The following is a 24,116-nucleotide window of genomic DNA, read 5'->3' on the forward strand; positions in this document are numbered from 1 at the left end:
TCTTAAAGCTCTTCTAAGGTCATCATGGTTGCTTCACATTCCAGCAGATAGTGAAGTAGGTACTTTCCTGTGATTGGCAGAATATAGTTTCCCACTTTCTGCGCTCACCAATTTCCCAGTGGCATCTGTAACCTCAACGTAGTCTATATAACTGAACTGCTATTTCCCTGTGGATTCCTTTTGGGATATTTAACCTGTCTAACTTGCTGGCCTCAAGATACCATATTGCAGAGGGCGAACCTTCTGCTACTCCCTGGTGTAGATGGACTTTACTGAAGAGTGAGAGTTTTTGTCGTGGTGATGGTGTTATGTACTCTAGGCTGACTCACAGGGAAGGAGTACGTCATGATAATATACGGAACAATGCCCGAACCCATGCCACCCGCCTAACCTAACCAATCTATGCACAGAAAACGTGGTTGGTTGTGAGCCGCGACTTTTCATAGTACCCTGCATTTTGTCCGTTGACAATTCTCAGCTCAGGTCCCTTAATTTTTTATTTATTTCGCACCCGCCAGAAACTCCGCTAAACCATGTGCTCGCAGTGAGCGTACACAACGCACGCACGCACGCACGCGCGCACACACACACACACACACACGCACGCACGCACGCACGCACGCACACACACACACACACACACACACACACACACACGCACGCACACACGCACGCACGCACGCACGCACGCACACACACACACACACACACACACACACACACACAGCCTCACCTGACACGCAACCATCTAAAAACCAAAATGAGTAAAGAGCATTGAAGCGCGTGCAGAACTACAGTGACGTCACACAATAACCACGCCAGACTTACACAACACATTAACTGCCTCACTTTACTACAGAACGTAATTGAATCAGGACTATAGACGGCCAGGTAGAAAACACGCGGGCTAGCAAGTCCGGAAATATATATATATATATATATATATATATATATATATATATATATATATATATATATATATATATATATATATATATATATATATATATATATATATATATAATGCACAGACTACCCTATTCCAGTAGCTGAAGTTTATAACTTTTTAGACACTCAACCCACCAGGAGACTCGAACACTGGCCAACAAGGTGGCAGTTGCATGCTGTATCCACTACGCTATACTTCAAAGCCATAAGCATTGTGCATTAAGCATTTGGCACTGAGTTTTCCCATATAACAGGAACCGATGAAAGAGCATCCGAGGTCCCACACTATCTCATCGCCTGGGAGAGGATTGGAATTCTGGTTGGTTAAATACCCCAGAATTCCTACCTCTCTTATGGCTTTGAAGTATAGCGTAGTGGATACAGCATGCAACTGCCACCTTGTTGGCCAGTGTTCGAGTCTCCTGGTGGGTTGAGTGTCTAAAAAGTTTATATATATATATATATATATATATATATATATATATATATATATATATATATATATATATATATGTCGTACCTAATAGCCAGAACTCACTTCTCAGCCTACTATGCAAGGCCCAATTTGCCTAATAAGCCAAGTTTTCATGAATTAATTGTTTTTCGACTACCTAACCTACCTAACCTAACCTAACTTTTTCCGCTACCTAACCTAACCTATAAAGATAGGTTAGGTTAGGTAGGGTTGGTTAGGTTTGGTCATATATCTACGTTAATTTAAACTCCAATAAAAAAAATTGACCTCATACATAATGAAATGGTTAGATTTATCATTTCATAAGAAAAAAATTAGAGAAAATATATTAATTCAGGAAAACTTGGCTTATTAGGCAAATCGGGCCTTGCATAGCAGGCCGATAAGTGCGTTCTGGCTATTAGGTACGACATATATATATATATATATATATATATATATATATATATATATATATATATATATATATATATATATATATATATATATATATATAAGAGGAGTTAGTCGATTTCAATGTACAGGAAGTTGGAGGAGGCAGGAAGGTACGAGGCTAGGAGGGTTTCTCTTTACGTGATTGAAGTATTACTAATCACCATCACTGGGCTCTCAGCCATCACAAAACAAATATTGTAGTATTAATACAACCCGTTCATTTACGGCCTCGAGCACCCTATGACTATAGACATGAGGCTAAAATATGGAACTTACCTAAAGTAAGTAGTAGTAAGTAGTAAAGTAGTATTGTATCCGCCTGGCCCCACCTCTTATCTCTCTCTCTCTCTCTCTCTCTCTCTCTCTCTCTCTCTCTCTCTCTCTCTCTCTCTCTCTCTCTCTCTCTCTCTCTCTGTGTCTGTCTCCGGGATCTTTCATCAAGTGTGCTCCCTCCCTTCTCTCTCAGGCACCTTTCATATTGTGTCGTCCTCACTCTTCAGAACGTTTCATCTGATGAAATTCTCCTCCCACCCTGCCTCCCACCGTCCTCCCACCGTCCTCCCATCCTGCCTCCCACCGTCCTCCCATCCTGCCTCCCACCGTCCTCCCATCCTGCCTCCCACCGTCCTCCCACCCTGCCTCCCACCGTCCTCCCACCCTGCCTCCCACCGTCCTCCCATCCTGCCTCCCACCGTCCTCCCATCCTGCCTCCCACCGTCCTCCCACCCTGCCTCCCACCGTCCTCCCACCCTGCCTCCCACCGTCCTCCCATCCTGCCTCCCACCGTCCTCCCATCCTGCCTCCCACCGTCCTCCCATCCTGCCTCCCACCGTCCTCCCATCCTGCCTCCCACCGTCCTCCCACCCTGCCTCCCACCGTCCTCCCACCCTGCCTCCCACCGTCCTCCCACCCTGCCTCCCACCGTCCTCCCACCCTGCCTCCCACCGTCCTCCCACCCTGCCTCCCACCCTGCCTCCCATCCTGACAGCCTGTCCTCCTACAAAGAACGTCGCTTTTCGCTCGTATGCGTTACCTAAGGCCAAAAATGGTCGTACCAGAAAATGGAAGCGGCTGGCGAAAGTGACGCACTGTCCCGTTTTCTGTTTTGGGTCCTCTGGTAGGTTAGGAGAGGACACTTCAAAATTGACCGTTTTCTTGATGTTTTGTGCGCCTCTCCTGTTCCAGATAAGTACGACGGGCTCACCATATCCCGTGCTGCTTGGAACTTTTTGATCCGAGTAGCTGAATCTATAACAAGATAGATTAATAAAGATTAAGCCACCCAAAAGGTGGCACGGGCATGAATAGCCCGTAAGTGGTGGCCCTTTTGAGCCATTACCAGCATCAAGAGCTGATACTGGAGATCTGTGGAGGTGCGACTGCACCCTGCGTGCAACCCGTTCTCGCAAATTTAATAAGTCAATATTGACTTATTAGTTGCGTGCATAGGTGACATACTAAACATAATAGTTTCCCTTGAAAAGCTTCATAGAAAACACCGACCTTACCTAACCTATTTAGTATGTTAAAATAAGCATCTTATAGCTTCGTAATTACAATTGTTACTTAACCTATTATAGGTATAGGTTAGGTAATAATTGTAATTACGAAGCAATAAGATGCTTATCTTAACATACTAAGTAGGTTAGGTAAGGTCGGTGTTTTCTATGAAGCTTTTCAAGGGAAACTATTATGTTAAGTATGTCACCTATGCACATATTTAATAAGTCAATATTGACTTATTAAATTTACGAGAACGGGTTGCTGCGTGACGGGAGAAGTCTCCCGTGATCTATAACAACAACAACAGGCATTCTTATACATTTACGGGTTATTCATGCCCGTGCCACCTCTTGGGTGGCTTACTCTTCAGCAATAAATCGACGTTGACAAATCTTAGGAGGACGGGCTGCTCCCTCCTCCTCTAAACCTCCTTCCCCCCTGTACACCTCCCAACCCCCCGTCCACCAGCCTACCCCCTGTCCGCCCTCATCCCTTACTGTCCGCTCTCCGTCCTCACCCGAAATACATCAGAGGCATCTGTCTGTGTCATGTCTACCTTTTGTCAATGACAGGCGCAATAAGAGAGGGCGGGTCGTCCGCCTCCGTAAGGTTGTGGGGGGGGGGTCCTTCCCCCCTCCCACACACACACACGGGGGCCTGATAGCTAAGTGGACAGTGCTCTGGACTCTTAATCCTAGGGTCCGGGTTCGATCCCCGGTGATGGCAGAACCAAAATTGGCAGAGTTTCTTTCACCCTCATGTCACACTCTCTCTCTCTCACACACACACACACACACACACACACAGGAACCTATAGAATATAGGACAGTCGAGCCAACACGAGGACAGCTCCTACGTATATCTTCCCAAACTCATTTCTATGTAACATTTAACCTACGCTTGAAAACTTCATCGATCCCGTATTCATTATATTACTTAATTTGGTAATATAAAAAGGTAATTTGTTTCCATTTTTCATATCTCTTTTTTTATGTTCATTCATCTATTTACATAGTTGAGTCATGTCACACAATAGTCTTCACCCTGACCATATAAGATAAGTTGTTTTTAGCCATTTTTTTCATTAGGAAGGTTTTTAATTCCTGGGTTTAACTTGTGATATCCGTCTCTGTAGGCCAGGGACCTGGTGGGACCTGGTGGGACCTGGGAAGCAGGCGAGGGGGGGGGGGGAGGTCCGCCGGGGTAACCCAGCTCCCGGTGTACCAGCACCTAAAAGCCAAGCTCATTTGCATGGTAAAGAGAGTGCCTAGAGCTGAGACTCGCTTCAGTCTGGAGAACGACACTCACGGGGGCACCAGGAGCCCGTGGCCCCTCGGCCTCACCTTCATTTCTCTCTCTCTCTCTCTCTCTCTCTCTCTCTCTCTCTCTCTCTCTCTCTCTCTCTCTCTCTCTCTCTCTCTCTCTCTCTCTCTCTCTCTCTCTGTGTCTCTGTCTGTCTCTCTGCAGAGAGAGAGAGAACAAATGAGCGCCACATGCACAATACACTCCACACTCACTAAAGGCAACAAAGGTGAGTTGAACAAAACACAACCAAACATAAACGAGACAGCACAGAGCGGCACGAGACCTTAATGTACCCTTACACACACACACGTGTAAACCTAGCAGGGTGTGGGGCGGGGAGATGGAGTGAGTGAGAGAGAGAGGAAGAGAGAGGAGAAAAAGGGGGGTGGGGGAGGGGCCCAAGACAAACCCACCAAACCAGTTCTTACGATTTCAGTAGCCTCATATACAAGCCTTACTTACACCAAGTGCGTGAAGGCGTACACAGAGCCAGCGACATTCGGGCCTCTTCAAGTATTCCAAAATTGGTTCCCCCATTGTTAAGGACCAGAAGCCCGCTAAGTTTACGACAGCCCCCCCCCCCCCTCCAGGAGACATTCTACAACACCTGACTACATAACTCCCGGGTACCCATTGCCTGTTAGGTAAAGGTTTACGGGCTATTCATGTCCGTGCCACCTCTTGGGTGGCTTAATCTTCATCAATCTGACTGCTAGGTCAACGTACCTAAGAAAACGTACCCGCCTTCTCGCCCTGCTTGGGAATCGAATCCAAGCCTCATTAGTTATTAGCAAACAACTCAAACCACTTGGCTATAGATCGTACTATCCAAATGGTACGTCGACCCGACCCGGTGTCTGGGGGCGACACGACAGTCTTTCCTTTGTATTTATGTATATTCCAAGGTGGAGACAATCCTGCAGACTCGGCTAGCCACCTTCCACCGATTTCGTGGGGGGTCGTCACGGGAGCTATCTCCTTTTAATAAGATCCGGCCATGTTCGTCACTTACCCCTCTGCAATCACCCTGCAAAGTCGGGCGAGGTTAGCACCAAGCACCTGACCTCCAACCAGCGGCGGGCCGCGAGGGTTCCCTTGTCCGTCTCTAGTCAAGATTGGCAGGCAAGATGTCAATAACGGGTCACGTACAGTATTAGATTCACCTGAATTTACTTGAGGGTCAATATGTCTCGAGTGGCCTCGACAGGGACAGGAAGCCGGCGCCTTGTTAAAGGTCCCCTCTCATTTGGACAAACATATACCTGGAGCGGCTTGCTTCTGGGAATTCTTCTACAGCACAAACCCGACCCGCGGGGCCAGGCTCAGCTTGTAATAACTTGGTCTAGCAGGCTGTTGTTAGGAGCGACCCGCAGGCCCACATATCCACTACGGCCCAGCTGGCCTGGCACTTCTTTGCAGGAAACTGACGAATTTCCTCTTGAACACTTCCACTCTTCTACAGCAATATTTCGTATATTTGCTGGGAGGATTTTGAAAAGCTGAGGATGAGAAGATTTTGAAAAACCGTAGACGGAAGTATTTTGAAAAACCGTGGATGGGAGATTTTGAAAAACCGTGGATGGGAGATTTTGAAAAACCGTGGATGGGAGATTTTGAAAAGCTGTGGAGCGCTGATGCTCACAAAGTGTTCTCTGATGGTGCCTATGGCAGGAGCTCTACTTTCCAGTATCTTCCATGTATATAGTGCATCTCTCTCTCTCGTCTCCTTTCTTGAGAGTACATTTTGAGAGCTTCCAGACGGCCCCAATGGTTTAGATGCCTTATCGTGTCTATGCGTACTTACGTGTTCTATTTCCTCCAATTCAGACATATCTCCTGTTTAGATTAAGGGATGCGAGTACCGAGCAGTACTCGAGGTGGGAAAACAACAGTGATTTGAATAGTATGAGCAATATGGTGAAGTCTCTGGATTTAAAGATTCACATAATCTATCTTTTCATTTACCTGGCTGATTCGTTTTTAATGTTTCTAAAAGGGTTGTCTGATATCATTCCTAAATCATTTACACGCTCTCCCAATATGAGATCATGATTGTACCCTGTATTTCATTTAAGTTTAGATTTTTTACCATACCTAAATATCTCGAATTTATCACTGTTAAATATCGTGTTATATTTTTTGCCCAACAGAAGACTCCTGATATCACCTTGCAGGTTTTCAATGGTTTCTTCAAAAGTCATTTTCATACTGATTTGTGTATCATCCGCAAAGGATGACACGAAGTTGTGACTTATAATGTTGTCTATATCTTATATGAGAATGGGAAAAGCAATGATTGTGTAGTGAAGTTAAATCTATATGTTTTATGTGCTTCTGGCATCTCACCTGTTTCCAAGGCCTTTTCTCCAAGCTGCACTGAGTGCTCGCGCTACCGGTACTTAGCATTTCTTTATAAATATGGAACTCCAAGAGTCGGGAACCCTTGGAACATACGTGACATTTGACCATTTTCTCTTTCAAAGTCTGCTGTGCTCGTGTTAATATCACTTGTATTATCAGAGTCTTTCGACATCATTCATAAACAAGCTGTGGAGATCTTCGACTTTCTTGATGCTCATTGGGGGGGGGGGGACTAAATATGGCCTCATGGTGGTCGTTTAGGGTTTCGTCAAGGTCTCTGTCGTCCTCAGTGTATGATTCCTCTCTTATAAGTCTTGGTCCAATACTGGTGAAGGTTTTTTTTAATTTGATTTCGCATGTGTGATTGCAAATATTTAGGATTTTTGTCTTGATTCGTTTTCTATTGCAGCTGCATTTCCTATCATACCATAACGAGCAATAATAACTGGAAAATTATGAAGGCAAACCATTTAAGTCCTGTATTTATTTATTTTATTTATTTATTTATTTATTTATTTATGCATATACAAGAATGTACATAAGGAATGTGAGGATACAAATATGGTAATTACAGTCTTGTAAAGCCACTAGCACGCGCAGCGTTTCGGGCAGAATTGTTTGTTGAACAATTATTGAATTGTTTTCTTTTACATTTCGGTCCTGTATTGTAACATTCCATTTTAGGGGGCATGACAGCTGAGTGGACGGGATTCGTAGTCCTGAGGTTCCGGGTTCGATCCCCGGTGGAGGTGGCAAGAAATGGCCAGAGTTTCTTTCACCCTGATGCTCCTGTTCATCTATCAGTAAATAGGTACCTGGGAGATAGACAGCTGCTACGAGCTACTTCATGGTAGTGTAACAAAAAAAAGAGGCCTGGTCGAGGACCGGGCCGCGGGGACGCTAAGCCCCGAAATCATCTCAAGATAACCTCAAGATAACCTGCAAAACGCGCTTAACGAGTTTTAAAAACGTGTTTTGAGTGCTTAACACTATTCAACTAACCAAAAATACAGTGACTAATATCGTACATATATATTTAAATACATTTTTGACAGACAGTTTTCTTAAGGCGGTGCAAACAATCTAAGTCTTCTATAAAACAAACAGCCTCGTTTGGGCTCAGAAGACATTGTTAGCATTCCTTTGGTCGTCTTCCCTACACCTTCACTCCCTACCCCGCTCTCACTCAACTTTTCCACCCTTGTCTCCTCCCTACTACACCCCGTCCCTCTATCACCACCTCCCACAGTCCCAGCCCACCTCCCACAGTCCCAGCCCACTCCCACAGTCCCAGCCCACTCCCACAGTCCCAGCCCCCACCTCCCCACAGTCCCAGCCCCCACCTCCCCACAGTCCCAGCCCCCACCTCCCCACAGTTCCAGCCCCCACCTCCCCACAGTTCCAGCCCCCACCTCCCCACAGTCCCAGCCCCCACCTCCCCACAGTCCCAGCCCTCACCTCCCCACAGTCCCAGCCCCCACCTCCCCACAGTCCCAGCCCCCACCTCCCCACAGTCCCAGCCCCCACCTCCCCACAGTCCCAGCCCCCACCTCCCCACAGTCCCAGCCCCCACCTCCCCACAGTCCCAGCCCCCACCTCCCCACAGTCCCAGCCCCCACCTCCCCACAGTCCCAGCCCACCACCCACAGTCCCAGCCCCCACCTCCCCACAGTCCCAGCCCACCTCCCCACAGTCCCAGCCCCCACCTCCCCACAGTCCCAGCCCCACCTCCCCACAGTCCCAGCCCCCACCTCCCCACAGTCCCAGCCCCCACCTCCCCACAGTCCCAGCCCCCACCTCCCCACAGTCCCAACCCCCACCTCCCCACAGTCCCAGCCCCCACCTCCCACAGTCCCAGCCCCACCTCCCACAGTCCCAGCCCCACCTCCCACAGTCCCAACCCACTCCCACAGTCCCAGCCCCCACCTCCCCACAGTCCCAGCCCCCACCTCCCACAGTCCCAGCCCCACCTCCCCACAGTCCCAGCCCCCACCTCCCACAGTCCCAGCCCCACCTCCCCACAGTCCCAGCCCCCACCTCCCACAGTCCCAGCCCACCACCCACAGTCCCAGCCCACCACCCACAGTCCCAGCCCACCACCCACAGTCCCAGCCCACCACCCACAGTCCCAGCCCCACCTCCCACAGTCCCAGCCCACCACCCACAGTCACAGTCCCAGCCCACCTCCCACAGTCCCAGCCCCACCTCCCACAGTCCCAGCCCCACCACCCACAGTCCCAGCCCACCACCCACAGTCCCAGCCCCACCTCCCACAGTCCCAGCCCACCACCCACAGTCCCAGCCCACCACCCACAGTCCCAGCCCACCACCCACAGTCCCAGCCCACCACCCACAGTCCCAGCCCACCACCCACAGTCCCAGCCCACCACCCACAGTCCCAGCCCACCTCCCACAGCAATCCTGGCCGCCCCATCCCAGACCCACCACCATTTTCCCACCAACTTATCTGCTGTCGCCGACTTCCTCTGCGTCTAGCAATTGGTCAATAAATTGGGTGTGTGTTGTTGTGCAGTGTTGCCTCACGACCCCCAGTGTTGCTTCACGACCCCCCAGTGTTGCTTCACGACCCCCCAGTGTTGCCTCACGACCCCCAGTGTTGCCTCACGACCCCCCAGTGTTGCCTCACGACCCCCAGTGTTGCCTCACGACCCCCAGTGTTGCTTCACGACCCCCCAGTGTTGCCTCACGACCCCCAGTGTTGCTTCACGACCCCCCAGTGTTGCTTCACGACCCCCCAGTGTTGCCTCACGACCCCCAGTGTTGCTTCACGACCCCCCAGTGTTGCTTCACGACCCCCCAGTGTTGCCTCACGACCCCCCAGTGTTGCCTCACGACCTCCCAGTGTTGCCTCACGACCCCCAGTGTTGCCTCACGACCCCCAGTGTTGCCTCACGACCCCCCAGTGTTGCCTCACGACCCCCAGTGTTGCCTCACGACCCCCAGTGTTGCCTCACGACCCCCAGTGTTGCCTCACGACCCCTCGATACCACGCGGTGGTATCCCCCCGCCCGTCCGATAGACTGCGATAGACAGGGTAAACACACGAGCCTTCAACATCAGGAGCCTTTAACTCCTTCCTCCTGGACAGCAGAATCTAAAACCTTGTACCTCTAGCATGACGTTCTTGTGTCGTCACATACCTACTGGACTCGTCCACCATTCATACCTCACCACTCTCACCTCACCAATCCACGAGCTCACTCACTTTAAGTAATCATGTCACACCCCGTCACCAGATGTCACAGATATTTGTAACACTGGTCTGCCCGTGCGTGGAACAGGCTCCGGGGCGATGATTGGGCCGCTTTTCATTCTTCTTGATCAGGATTTCTCCAATATTCAATCTCTCACAATCCAGAACTATCAAGACGCCCCCTTCAACACAGTCCAACACCTTCCATAGCCTACCAGCCACCATTTCAGACCTTTCTAGCTTCTAGATCCACTCCTCAGGCCTCCAGATCCCCTTTCTAGCGTCCTTCCATAGCCTACCAGCCACCATTTCAGACCTTTCTAGCTTCTAGATCCACTCCTCAGGCCTCCAGATCCCCTTTCTAGCGTCTGTATCCCTACCCAGCACCTAGATCATCCTCATTTTTAACATCCTGATCCCCCCTACAAAACTACCGAACCATCTCCCAGGCTTCCAGACCCTCACCCCAGTTTCCAGACCTTTTCCAAGGCTTCCAGACCCTCACCCCTGCCTCCAGACCCCCACCTCCCAGGCACACCTTGCCAACTTTCCACACCCCCTCCCATCACCCCGCTCCCAACAATAACATACTCTAACCCCCGCCTGAGATCGGAGCTGCAACACGGAAAAAGCTTCTCGGTCAGTGCAAGCCAGAGTTAACCCGGAGTTTCCGAGTCGTGTCCTGAGTGTATAACCGTGTCGCGCTACGCTAAACGGCTCGCCTTGTGCTAAACAGGTCGACCGGCGCTAAACGCATTGCGCTATGCTAACCGGGGCGCCCTGCGCTAACCGGGGCGCCCTGCGCTAAACGGGTTGCGCTACGCTAACTGGGTCGCCCTGCGCTAACCGGATCCCGCTACGCACCACGCTCGTATCTCCTGTATGATATTGGCGTCAGTAGCGTAACGCTCCCCGGCGCACTCAACGCCACCTGAAGACTGAACATACCTCACGATACACGGGGAGCAAGGTAAGATAATTATGAGGTGAAAGTGCCGAGTTTGTATGCCTATACAGCACTTGGAAAGGATGTGAGGATGGGGCATGAGAAACGGTGCTCAATTTAACGGAACTATCGGGGGATCGAACGCCGACCATGCAAAGAAACGAGACCCGTCACTCCACCGACCAGTTCACTCAAGCATTTATGGGATTGAATTCATCGGTTCTCGAGCGTTCTCGCTAGTTCCACACACACACACACACACACACACACACACACACACACACACACACACACACACACACACACACACACACACACACGAGGAACGAGCTAATGAGGCCATTTAGTCATTCCAAAAAGTCTACACCAAATATATTCAACTTTCCATTACGAATGAGAGGAATTTAAAAGTGTGTGATCTTGCTCTTCGTCCATTGAGAATATTTTTATATTTTTCTTCCTCAAGCGCTTCAAGAGCCGCCCCCCCCCCCCTGCCGTGCCCCACCCCCACCTGCCGTGCCCCCCCCCCCCACCTGCCGTGCCAGCCGGCACACGTTCAGTTCCTCAGAACTTTCGTTCGGCACAAGGAAGGAAATTATCAAGAGAAAGCGCTAAGACAGTATGATTTCATAGCACCGGGAAGGGAGAGGAGGACACGGTTCCCAGTCAATCCCACTAGTGGGGATCGAGCGTCGACCCAGCAAGAAGCAAATCAGTCCAAGTATGTTGTTATAGATTCAGCTAGTCGGAACAAGTTCCAAGTAGCACGGGCTATGGTGAGCCCCGGCAGCACACTCAAACCCTCCCCCCAGCACACTCAAACCCTCCCCCCAGCACACTCAAACCCCTCCCCCAGCACACTCAAACCCCTCCCCCAGCACACTCAAACCCCTCCCCCAGCACACGCAAACCCCTCCCTTAGCACACTCAAACCCCTCCATTAGCACACTCAAACCCCTCCCCCAGCACACGCAAACCCCTCCCCCAGCACACGCAAATAAAAACACGTGGAGCCAACAGCAGTATAGTGACGACAGGGGCATCAACACACGAGGTGAGTGGCAGGTATACTTGCTTTGGATTCAACAACAACAAGAGGAACAAGCGAGGCAGTGTCAAGAGGAGGCACACCATGAGAGGACGCAGGAGGACGAGGCCCGACACGCGCGCGCCTCAACATGGAGGCCACATGGAGGCTGGCTAACTGAGTGGACGTCAAACATTCATGCTGGAGTGGAACACCTACCACGTGACTACCTTCTCTCACCTTCCCCTCACCTACCCCTCCCCCCCTCTCTCCTTCCCTCACCCATCTCCCCTCTTCCTTCCCTCACCTCCTCCCACTCTCCCAGCCCTCTCATAACTAGCACTTTGACCTGTGAATTGAAACTGACAATCTTTAGTCACAAATGTTAATGCTTGATTTGAGATGATATATATATATATATAGTTATAAATTTATAATCGACTAAGTTTACAACAATTTTATTATTTATATACATAAAAAATAAAAATTCAAACATTAAGATGCATCAAATGTGACAGCTATATAACAAAGTAAATGTAACATGACATTATAGAAATATAAAATGTTAAGGCTGTGAGCATCAATAAATTCAGGGGATTGATCACCCTCACTCCGAACACACGCACGCACGCACACCTCTCTAAAATAGATATAACTTGAAAATGGTTTAAAAATGGCTGTCATTAAAGCCATTTCTTTATGACTAATTCCTTACTTAATATCTGGTATTCAACGGAGGGGGTCGTCTCTCTCCTTTCTCTGTTGACTAGCCGTTTTATCCCATCATGTAGACCTGCTACATAGTTATATACACAACTCGATTGAAGCAGCTTCATTTTTGTGTGTGAATCTAGCCGATATTTCTGGCCAGGTTTGAATGACCAATGATAAGCGTATGGCTGATAAAAAATAGATATAGTGCTGTTTGATAGTTGGGTGATTCTCTAGTCTAAATATGTATTAGGATATGAGGCCAGAATGACGATTGGAATGACCCATTACCATTCACACAAGCCTACCCCTTTTTCCCATTTCCTACACACCCCTTTCCCTTCCCCCTATATAATCATATATAGAGGATAACCATATCATTCCCCCCCCCCCATACTTATCCTACACACAGCCCCCTAACCCCCTAGTTCACAATCCAATATTACCTTAAAAAAAAAAATACCACATCGTAGCCTCGCATAAATATATCTGAAACGTTTCCTTTGTAAAACAGGGATTGAGGGGGAGACCTTTGTAACCTCTGGAGCGACTGTGGTTTACTGTTATGACAATTTCTCTGGGACATTTCCTCCCTCCCTCCCTCCCTACCTCCCCCCCCTCTCCCTCTCGCTCGCTCTTCGCGCGACGTGTTCCAGTTGTGGGACAACATCACCGGGGAATTGTATTATTATTATGTTTTGGTTTAGTGCGCGCGCCTCCCGCACCTCCTGCAGCGCCTCGCGCACCTCCTGCAGCGCCTCCCGCACCTCCTGCAGCGCCTCCCGCACCTCCTGCAGCGCCTCGCGCACCTCCTGCAGCGCCTCGCGCACCTCCTGCAGCGCCTCGCGCACCTCCTGCAGCGCCTCGCGCACCTCCTGCAGCGCCTCGCGCACCTCCTGCAGCGCCTCGCGCACCTCCTGCAGCGCCTCGCGCACCTCCTGCAGCGCCTCGCGCACCTCCTGCAGCGCCTCGCGCACCTCCTGCAGCGCCTCGCGCACCTCCTGCAGCGCCTCGCGCACCTCCTGCAGCGCCTCCCGCACCTCCTGCAGCGCCTCACGCACCTCCTGCAGCGCCTCACGCACCTCCTGCAGCGCCTCCCGCACCTCCTGCAGCGCCTCACGCACCTCCTGCAGCGCCTCCCGCACCTCCTGCAGCGCCTCCTGCAGCGCCTCCCGCACCTCCTGCAGTGCGCGTTGGTCTGTCTGGGTGCTCGCCACCTCTGTCTTGCCAGAAAAAACTACTTTCTCGCTATTTCTCGTGTTATTTGCGTGCATGTGCGTGTGTAGTCACTTCATCCAACGTACTCGCAAAATGGTGACTACACGAGTTCAGTTCCTACGTCCCCACTTCTCACTCAACCTTCAATCGACTGGTTTTCGGGTTCCTGAACCAACTAGGGCTCTTGTCTTAATAGTTAATTCCTTCTTGCGTTCCTTAGCGTAATGACAATTAAGCTAAATCCCCCCCCCTCTCTCTCTCTCTTTCAGGCGAAGAGAGAGAATCTCAACATCCCCCGGCAACGAGGACCAAACTGCACCCCCCTCCCCCCGGCAACGAGTACACATGGAATAAAGCCACACACACACACACACACACACACACACACACACACACACACACACACACACACACACACACACACACACACACACACACACACACACACTCGAACCCCCTCAAAACAATTCCCCATCCCCCATTTTTAAAGATTCTCGCTTAAGGAAAACTTCCGCCCTCACACGAGCGCATTATATTGTGTGTACTCACCTAGCGGAGCATACACGGTCCACCACCAGCTCTTGAGCCCCGCCTTTTCAAACTATTTAATAGTTTAATGTAATGACTAAATATTGTCTCATTTACCATACCATATTTACTGTTAAAGCTACTCAATACATTGGGTTACCCTTGAGCAAGTTCTTTCTTGTATTTCTGACTTGTTTAGGTCTTGTTTATATCCATCTCCCCTCAATTTGAGCATTGCTTCTTTGTCTACTTGGTCAATTCTCAGGAGAACTTTATACGTAGTGATCATGTCACCCATGGTCCCTCTGTGCTCCTGTGTGGGGTTGTTTCAGTTACCTCAGATATATCTTTTAGTTCCCTAAAGCTCAGGAAGAAACCCTTCTTTCACATTTCTTTTAATCATTTCACAATTTAAGAGCAAGGTGCTGACGTTATTCTTAGATCAAACATCTACATTGAGTAACCTGATCAACCGGACTCAGCTGATCACGTATTCACAGTAACCTGATCAACCGGACATAGGTGATCAACCGGTACTCACTGTGAGTACCTGATGTCTGACCAAAAAAAAAAATTATTCCAGTTTCGCTAAGTACCAGAAAAGACCCTCACGCCAGCGAACCATTCGCACAAAGCCGAGAACCCAAATGCTTGACGACTACTGACCAGCCTCCGTACGATTATCATCTGTGATACAAATAGGTATGTGCAGTCTCTGCTCTCTTCTCCGGCTTTCAACAGGAGGATCACTGACAACGGTGTTTTGCACTGGTTCGTCACTACTGTGGTTCAGGGATAGAGCTCTGTTATGCTTTTTTAATGGAACTCAGAATGGGTTCCATTAAATGGCCTTGTTTGGGCCACGAGGGGAACTACAAATGGCACCACGTGTGACCTGGTTGATGGGGTTCTGGGAGTTGTTCTACTCCCCAAGCCCGGCCCGAGGCCAGGCTTGACTTGTGAGTGTTTGGTCCACCAGGCTGTTGCTTGGAGCGGCCCGCAGGCCCACATACCCACCACTTCAATATTAAGTGACATTTATTAAAATCACAGTCTGAATACCTTAAGAGAATTTGAATATAAATTAATTAGGAATAAATCTACATTGAAAACATTATATATATCGGACTTAATGAAAACTATTAAATATCCTAATATTTACACATTTACAGTAAGTTATAAAACTTGGGGTCGAACCCAATACGGGGAAAGTACAGGGATTTATAGAAAACAAAAACGAATAACTCTTGAGAAAGTAAAAGGTAAAAAATCAAAGCCGAGCCGGAAGAAAACGTAAGAGTGTGTGTGTGGAGGGGGAGACTCACGTAATTTTGGGCGATGTCCGGATGGTTATGTTGGATGCCGTCGTCCAGGATGGAGATGACGACGCCCTTGCCGGTGTAGCCCCTGGCCCAGGCGGGGCCCACGTTCATGTCGTAGCCGCCGATGGCTCCCTCAGACAGGTACCACTGCTGCGAGTACAGCGGGTCCGGGAACCTGCTGGGGGGGTGGGGTGGGGGGGAAGAGAGACGGAGCGTTAGTCGTGCGGCGATGTTGTTGTTGTTATAGATTCAGCTACTGGGAACAAAAAGTTGCAAGTAGCACGGGCTATGGTGAGCCCGTAATGGACTTACCTGGCACAGGAGCGGGGTGTACTTGGATGGGTGACCGTGCGGTGAGATACGGGGTGTATATATGTATATATATAAGGCTCCTCACCTCACTATTGTTCGTTACCTAGTCTTACCACCTCAAGCTTCCTGCTACCTCAATGCTGCGCGTATGTGCCTGTCTGTGTGTGTACATGGGCACGCCTCTGTGTATGTGTGTGTGCGCGCGCGCGCACGCACGCACACATGACTTTAAAATCGCATGAGGTTACCTGACCCTTCGCACCACTTTGTACAGTGGGATCGTGGGAGTGATCTGTGTACACACACACACACACCTCTCTCTTTCTCTCTCTCTCTCCATGAAAGTATTCACGTTTCAAGAGTCGGCAGCCACCACGTTCCCAGCAATCTCAGGGGAACTCAAGAGCTGGTGATCCCATCCACGATCACAATATCCACTCAAATCTACAGCGATTATGATTGAGAACGAGAGAGAGAGAGAGAGAGAGAGAGAGAGAGAGAGAGAGAGAGAGAGAGAGAGAGAGAGAGAGAGAGAGAGAGAGAGAGAGAGAGAGAGAGAGAGAGAGAGAGAGAGGAGAGAGTGTTCATCTAGTTGTGCTTGCGGGGGTTGAGTTCTGGCTCTTTGGTCCCGCCTCTCAACTACCAATCAACTGGTTTACAGATTTCTGTGTGTGTGTGTGTGTGTGTGTGTGTGTGTGTGTGTGTGTGTGTGTGTGTGTGTGTGTGTGTGTGTGTGTGTGTGTGTGTGAGTGACATAAGACAGTGAACGTTTGGGAAGGTAAAAAATCTACCACAAGAGGCAGTAGATGCCTCACAAACCAACACACCTGTCACTAGGGGGGGGGGGCAGTAGATGCCTCACAAACCAACACACCTGTCACTAGGGGGGGCAGTAGATGCCTCACAAACCAACACACCTGTCACTAGGGGGGAAGAGGCAGTAGACGCCTCACAAACCAACACACCTGTCACTAGGGGGGAAGAGGCAGTAGATGCCTCACAAACCAACACACCTGTCACTAGGGGGGAAGAGGCAGTAGATGCCTCACAAACCAACACACCTGTCACTAGGGGGGAAGAGGCAGTAGATGCCTCACAAACCAACACACCTGTCACTAGGGGGGAAGAGGCAGTAGATGCCTCACAAACCAACACACCTGTCACTAGGGGGGAAGAGGCAGTAGATGCCTCACAAACCAACACACCTGTCACTAGGGGGGAAGAGGCAGTAGATGCCTCACAAACCAACATACCTGTCACTAGGGGGGAAGAGGCAGTAGATGCCTCACAAACCAACACACCTGTCACTAGGGGGGAAGAGGCAGTAGATGCCTCACAAACCAACACACCTGTCACTAGGGGGGAAGAGGCAGTAGATGCCTCACAAACCAACACACCTGTCACTAGGGGGGAAGAGGCAGTAGATGCCCCACAAACCAACACACCTGTCACTAGGGGGGAAGAGGCAGTAGATGCCTCACAAACCAACACACCTGTCACTAGGGGGGAAGAGGCAGTAGATGCCCCACAAACCAACACACCTGTCACTAGGGGGGGCAGTAGATGCCCCACAGACCAACACACCTGTCACTAGGGGGGGGGGCAGTAGATGCCTCACAGACCAACACACCTGTCACTAGGGGGGGGCAGTAGATGCCCCACAGACCAACACACCTGTCACTAGGGGGGGGGCAGTAGATGCCTCACAGACCAACACACCTGTCACTAGGGGGGGGCAGTAGATGCCCCACAGACCAACACACCTGTCACTAGGGGGGGGGCAGTAGATGCCTCACAGACCAACACACTTGTCACTAGGGGGGAAGAGGCAGTAGATGCCCCACAAACCAACACACCTGTCACTAGGGGGGGCAGTAGATGCCTCACAGACCAACACACCTGTCACTAGGGGGGGGCAGTAGATGCCCCACAGACCAACACACCTGTCACTAGGGGGGGGGCAGTAGATGCCTCACAGACCAACACACCTGTCACTAGGGGGGAAGAGGCAGTAGATGCCCCACAAACCAACACACCTGTCACTAGGGGGGGCAGTAGATGCCCCACAGACCAACACACCTGTCACTAGGGGGGGGGCAGTAGATGCCTCACAGACCAACACACCTGTCACTAGGGGGGAAGAGGCAGTAGATGCCCCACAAACCAACACACCTGTCACTAGGGGGGGAGGGGAAGGAGGCAGTAGATGCCTCACAAACCAACACCTGTCACTAGGGGGGAAGAGGCAGTAGATGCCTCACAAACCAACACACCTGTCACTAGGGGGGGGCAGTAGATGCCCCACAAACCAACACACCTGTCACTAGGGGGGAAGAGGCAGTAGACGCCTCACAAACCAACACACCTGTCACTAGGGGGGGGGGAAGGAGGCAGTAGATGCCTCACAAACCAACACACCTGTCACTAGGGGGGGGCAGTAGATGCCTCACAAATCAACACAGCTGTCACTAGGGGGGGGGGAAGGAGGCAGTAGATGCCTCACAAACCAACACACCTGTCAATAGGGGGGGAAGGAGGCAGTAGATGCCTCACAGACCAACACACCTGTTAATAAGGGGGAAGAGGCAGTAGATGCCTCACAAACCAACACACCTGTCACTAGGGGGGGGGAGGAGGCAGTAGATGCCTCACAAACCAACACACCTGTCACTAGGGGGGGAAGAGGCAGTAGATGCCTCACAAATCAACACAGCTGTCACTAGGGGGGGGGGGAAGGAGGCAGTAGATGCCTCACAAACCAACACACCTGTCACTAGGGGGGAAGGAGGCAATAGATGCCTCACAAACCAACACACCTGTCACTAGGGGGGGGCAGTAGATGCCTCACAAACCAACACACCTGTCACTAGGGGGGGCAGTAGATGCCTCACAAACCAACACACCTGTCACTAGGGGGGGGGCAGTAGATGCCTCACAAACCAACACACCTGTCACTAGGGGGGGCAGTAGATGCCTCACAAACCAACACACCTGTCACTAGGGGGGGGGCAGTAGATGCCTCACAAACCAACACACCTGTCACTAGGGGGGGGGCAGTAGATGCCTCACAAACCAACACACCTGACACTAGGGGGGGGGAAGGAGGCAGTAGATGCCTCACAAACCAACACACCTGTCACTAGGGGGGGGGAAGAGGCAGTAGATGCCCCACAGACCAACACACCTGTCACTAGGGGGGGGCAGTAGATGCCTCACAAACCAACACACCTGTCACTAGGGGGGAAGAGGCAGTAGATGCCTCACAAACCAACACACCTGTCACTAGGGGGGGGGGAAGGAGGCAGTAGATGCCTCACAAACCAACACACCTGTCACTAGGGGGGAAGAGGCAGTAGATGCCTCACAAACCAACACACCTGTCACTAGGGGGGAAGAGGCAGTAGATGCCTCACAAACCAACACACCTGTCACTAGGGGGGGAAGGAGGCAGTAGATGCCTCACAAACCAACACACCTGTCACTAGGGGGGAAGAGGCAGTAGACGCCTCACAAACCAACACACCTGTCACTAGGGGGGGAAGGAGGCAGTAGATGCCTCACAAACCAACACACCTGTCACTAGGGGGGAAGAGGCAGTAGATGCCCCACAAACCAACACACCTGTCACTAGGGGGGGAAGGAGGCAATAGATGCCTCACAAACCAACACACCTGTCACTAGGGGGGGGAAGGAGGCAATAGATGCCTCACAAACCAACACACCTGTCACTAGGGGGGGGGGGAAGGAGGCAATAGATGCCTCACAAACCAACACACCTGTCACTAGGGGGGGAAAGGAGGCAATAGATGCCTCACAAACCAACACACACCTGTCACTAGGGGGGGGAAAGGAGGCAATAGATGCCTCACAAACCAACACACCTGTCACTAGGTGTGGCAGTAGATGCCTCACAAACCAACACCTGTCACTAGGGGGGAGGGGAAACAGCAGATGCCTCACAAACCAACACACCTGTCACTAGGTGTGGCAGTAGATGCCTCACAAACCAACACACACCTGTCACTAGAAGGGGGCCCACACATGACTGCGGCATAATTTAACACAATCTGAAGCTGTACAGTACGCTGGTGAATTATTGACCAAAACTCTAGCAGCTCCCCAACCCATAAAAATTAATAGGGGCAATTAGTTATCCAAACTGCCAGCAGGGACCTATCAAACTAAAGCCCAACAACACGCTGGAGGGCTCCACACACCAACCACCAACCATACACACAGCCAAACAATGCAACCCGTTCTCGCACTTGCTTATAGTCAATATTGGAGTATTTAATAAGTGCATATGTGACATACTAATTGTGAATATTTTAGTTTACCTTGAACAGCTTCATAGAAAACACCGACCTCACCTAACCTTCTTAGTATGTTAAGATAAGCATCTTATTGCTTTTAATTACAATTATTACTTAACCTATACCGTTGATAGGTGGATAGGTGTAAACATTCCCGGAGGTGTAAACATTCCCGGAGGTGTAAACATTCCCGGAAGTGTAAACAATCCGGGAGAGTCAACAAAGGAGGTGGAGGCCTATGCCAGGCATGACAGCAACAGGACACATCATGGCGCCTCACATCAACCTTCCCAGGAGGAGTCCCCCCCCTCCTGAACCGTAAACAGGGGGGGGGGGGAGAGAGAGAGAGACAGAGAGAGAGAGAGAGACAGAGAGAGAGAGAGAGACAGAGAGAGAGAGAGAGACAGAGAGAGAGAGAGAGACAGAGAGAGAGAGAGAGACAGAGAGAGAGAGAGAGACAGAGAGAGAGAGAGAGACAGAGAGAGAGAGAGAGACAGAGAGAGAGAGAGAGACAGAGAGAGAGAGAGACAGAGAGAGAGACAGAGAGAGAGACAGAGAGAGAGACAGAGACAGAGACAGAGAGAGACAGAGACAGAGACAGAGACAGAGACAGAGATAGAAACAGAGACAGAGATAGAGACAGAGAGAGGGGGGGTGTATCCTGCTATTACTCAAACCTCCTATCAGAAAGAAAAAAAAATAACCCATGACCGTCTTCTATATCCCTTAGTGCAAACTCATGTAATGCTTCAGAGGATTTCGTATCTCCAAGCAGCATCGGATGCCTTCTCCGAGTCATTAGAGACAGGTACAAGATGCTGCCTGAAAGCAGAGCTCACACCTTGAGGCTGCAGCATAATGCTGGGATCAGCTGCGGTGCGCCTGGTTTCCCCAATCCGCATTGGGATTGAGAGGGGAATCCATTTTTCCCAGATGTCAGATAAGTCTGGTATTACCATATTTTGCAAGAACTTGCGTAGGCAAGACATCAGAACGACTTGGCGGAAGTTAGAGCGATCGGTCTGATCTCTCACTGGTTTCAGGCAAGGAAGACGAGCAGGATGGAAGGGGGGGGGGGGGCAGGAGGAGGAGGGAGGCAGGAGGAGGGGGAGGCAGGAGAAGGAGGAGCAGGCAGGAGGAGGAGGAGCAGGCAGGAGGAGGAGGAAGAGGCAGGAGGAGGAGGAAAAGGCAGGAGGAGGAGGAGGAGGAAGAGGCAGGAGGAGGAGGAGGAAGAGGCAGGAGAAGGAGGAGGAGGAGGAAGAGGCAGGAGGAGGAGGAGGAAGAGGCAGGAGGAGGAGGAGGAAGAGGCAGGAGGAGGAGGAGGAAGAGGCAGGAGGAGGAGGAGGAAGAGGCAGGAGGAGGAGGAGGAAGAGGCAGGAGGAGGAGGAGGAAGAGGCAGGAGGAGGAGGAGGACGAGGCAGGAGGAGGAGGAGGACGAGGCAGGAGGAGGGCACATGAGACACAGTCGACACAGTAGAGCCTCACCTGGAGCCTCGGCGAGAGGGAGTATCCGGGGCGGAGGAGAAGAAGAACCTGGAGAAGTCCGGGAACTGGCGGGGCAGGCGGCCACTGTCCTCCCCTTGCCCCGCCGTCACCCCCGCTCCCGCCGCCGCTGCTGCTGCGTCGCCAGGTGTAGGGTTGTCGTGGAGGCCGTCCCTCTTCACTCGCCGCCTCTCCACCTGCTGCTCCGCCCACATCACCTGCAGGGACACCGGCACCAGCTTTAACATAGATCACATACACCTGTGGCTGTAGAAGTAACACAACACGACTGCAATAGATGAGCCGGAGTATTGCTAACTACACAGGAATACAATTTAAGTTGAAGCCTAATAAGATTCAAGATTCAAAATACTCAAGGGAAGCAACAAAGTTTAACGAACTGTTAACATTTTTCTCGATAAGTTATCTATTTGGCTAAAGATAAAAAACTCATTGGTACTGGAGAGTCTGTGAAGGTTCATCTTACTGAAGAGTTGATTACCCTGAGGGAAGGTCTTCATAATATGACATTATAATCTAAATTTGTTCTTATAATACAATATAAATAAATATAACTAAATATATTACACAGCCTCATGTCGCAAGGTAAAAAAAAAAATGAAACCTTGATTAAAAATGTCTGCCGTGAAAATAAATCAAGATTTCTTCAATTTAAATCAAGAAAATTTTGCAAGTTTTCCGACACATAACCTTGGCCAGTACACAGGTGTGGTACACAGGTGTGGTACACAGGTGTAGTACACAGGTGTGGTACACAGGTGTAGTACACAGGTGTAGTACACAGGTGTAGTACACAGGTGTGGTACACAGGTGTAGTACACAGGTGTGGTACACAGGTGTAGTACACAGGTGTAGTACACAGGTGTGGTACACAGGTGTAGTACACAGGTGTGGTACACAGGTGTAACATGATTACTACATCAGTCACCAGGCTGTAATGAACGCAAGGCAGGTAACTAGTATCTCTGAGGTCAGTCATGTCTAATCTCTTACGGTATTCCTTGATAAAATAATATTTAATTCACTTCAAGACAAACTAAATAATTTAGGATACGCTTAATTTTGCCGCACGTGACTTTAAAATCAGGCGCCCTGACGTACTGATAATTCCAGACAAGAAATAATTTTAAATATTGGAATTTCCAGCAAGATATACATCATTGATTTGAGAGGAGGTTTGCTCCCTGGAACCACAAGTTGAGAGATGATGGCCATCTTGCGTGTTGGAAGAGTCTGCGGCACGTGGCCCTAAGCCACACGCCATTTTTTAACACTATATGACCAACAAATTTCAAATCGTTCGGAAACTCCGCGTACACTTTATGGTGTTAAGATTATAGGTTTCGCAGTAATGTTGGTAAGCAACCTGTCGGCAAGGATGAGATCCGCTCAAGGGAATGGAGTGGGAATGATAACGTAACTATCAACATACGTAACATACTGTGTCTATTATCTACTCTCTTTCCATGGTTAGGTTAAGGTTAGGTTAAGGTTAGGTTAAGGTTAGGTTAAGGTTACTTTAGGTTAAGGTTAGGTTAAGGGAACGTTAAGTTAGGTTTCATTACGCTAATACGCTGTATTATTGACGATACTGTGAAATATGGAATTCGAAAACTATTTTAGAGTTCCCTCGAATTCCGTTTACAGAAAACCATATCCTTCAAATAAAACTGTTTTCAGCATACACTTTTTATATAATAAACCAAACATTTATTAAGCAGCCCCTTGACATGGCATAGTGTCAAGGCAAGTTAGCACCGTCCTTGACATGGTGGACAACGGTGCTAAATTGTAACTGTATCAGCCTCGATAGTTTAGCTTATTAGCTTAGCCTCGAGCATGCGTTGGGTTGGTCTAGATATTTACACTAGTGAACAGGTAACCACTTCAAGACGCTGGTCAAATCAAGCAAGCGGCGGTGATGAATGATAGTGAAGAATGTAGAGTCTAATATCACAAGTATGAGAGACGTTGCTGTGCTGCTAACTTGTGTTC

General features: G+C 50.0%; 1 protein-coding gene across 2 annotated transcripts in view; it reads right to left on the bottom strand.

The window, feature by feature from the left end:
* Positions 1-22,315, bottom strand: part of Fur2 (furin-like protease 2) — a 103,252-nt gene extending 80,937 nt beyond the window's left edge. Inside the window, exons 1-2 of one of the 2 annotated variants that reach the window (XM_045754168.2) lie at positions 22,104-22,315; positions 15,997-16,168 (exon numbers count right to left, since the gene is read on the bottom strand). In XM_045754168.2, coding sequence (XP_045610124.2) covers positions 15,997-16,168; positions 22,104-22,315 — 384 coding nt within the window. Of the gene's footprint in view, positions 1-15,996; positions 16,172-22,103 lie in introns of both variants that reach the window. The other variant, XM_045754167.2, reaches the window with a different exon arrangement.
* Between the last annotated feature and the right edge of the window lie 1,801 nt (positions 22,316-24,116).

This window comes from Procambarus clarkii, chromosome 30, assembly GCF_040958095.1.
Source record: "Procambarus clarkii isolate CNS0578487 chromosome 30, FALCON_Pclarkii_2.0, whole genome shotgun sequence".
NCBI classification, from domain to species: domain Eukaryota; kingdom Metazoa; phylum Arthropoda; class Malacostraca; order Decapoda; family Cambaridae; genus Procambarus; species Procambarus clarkii.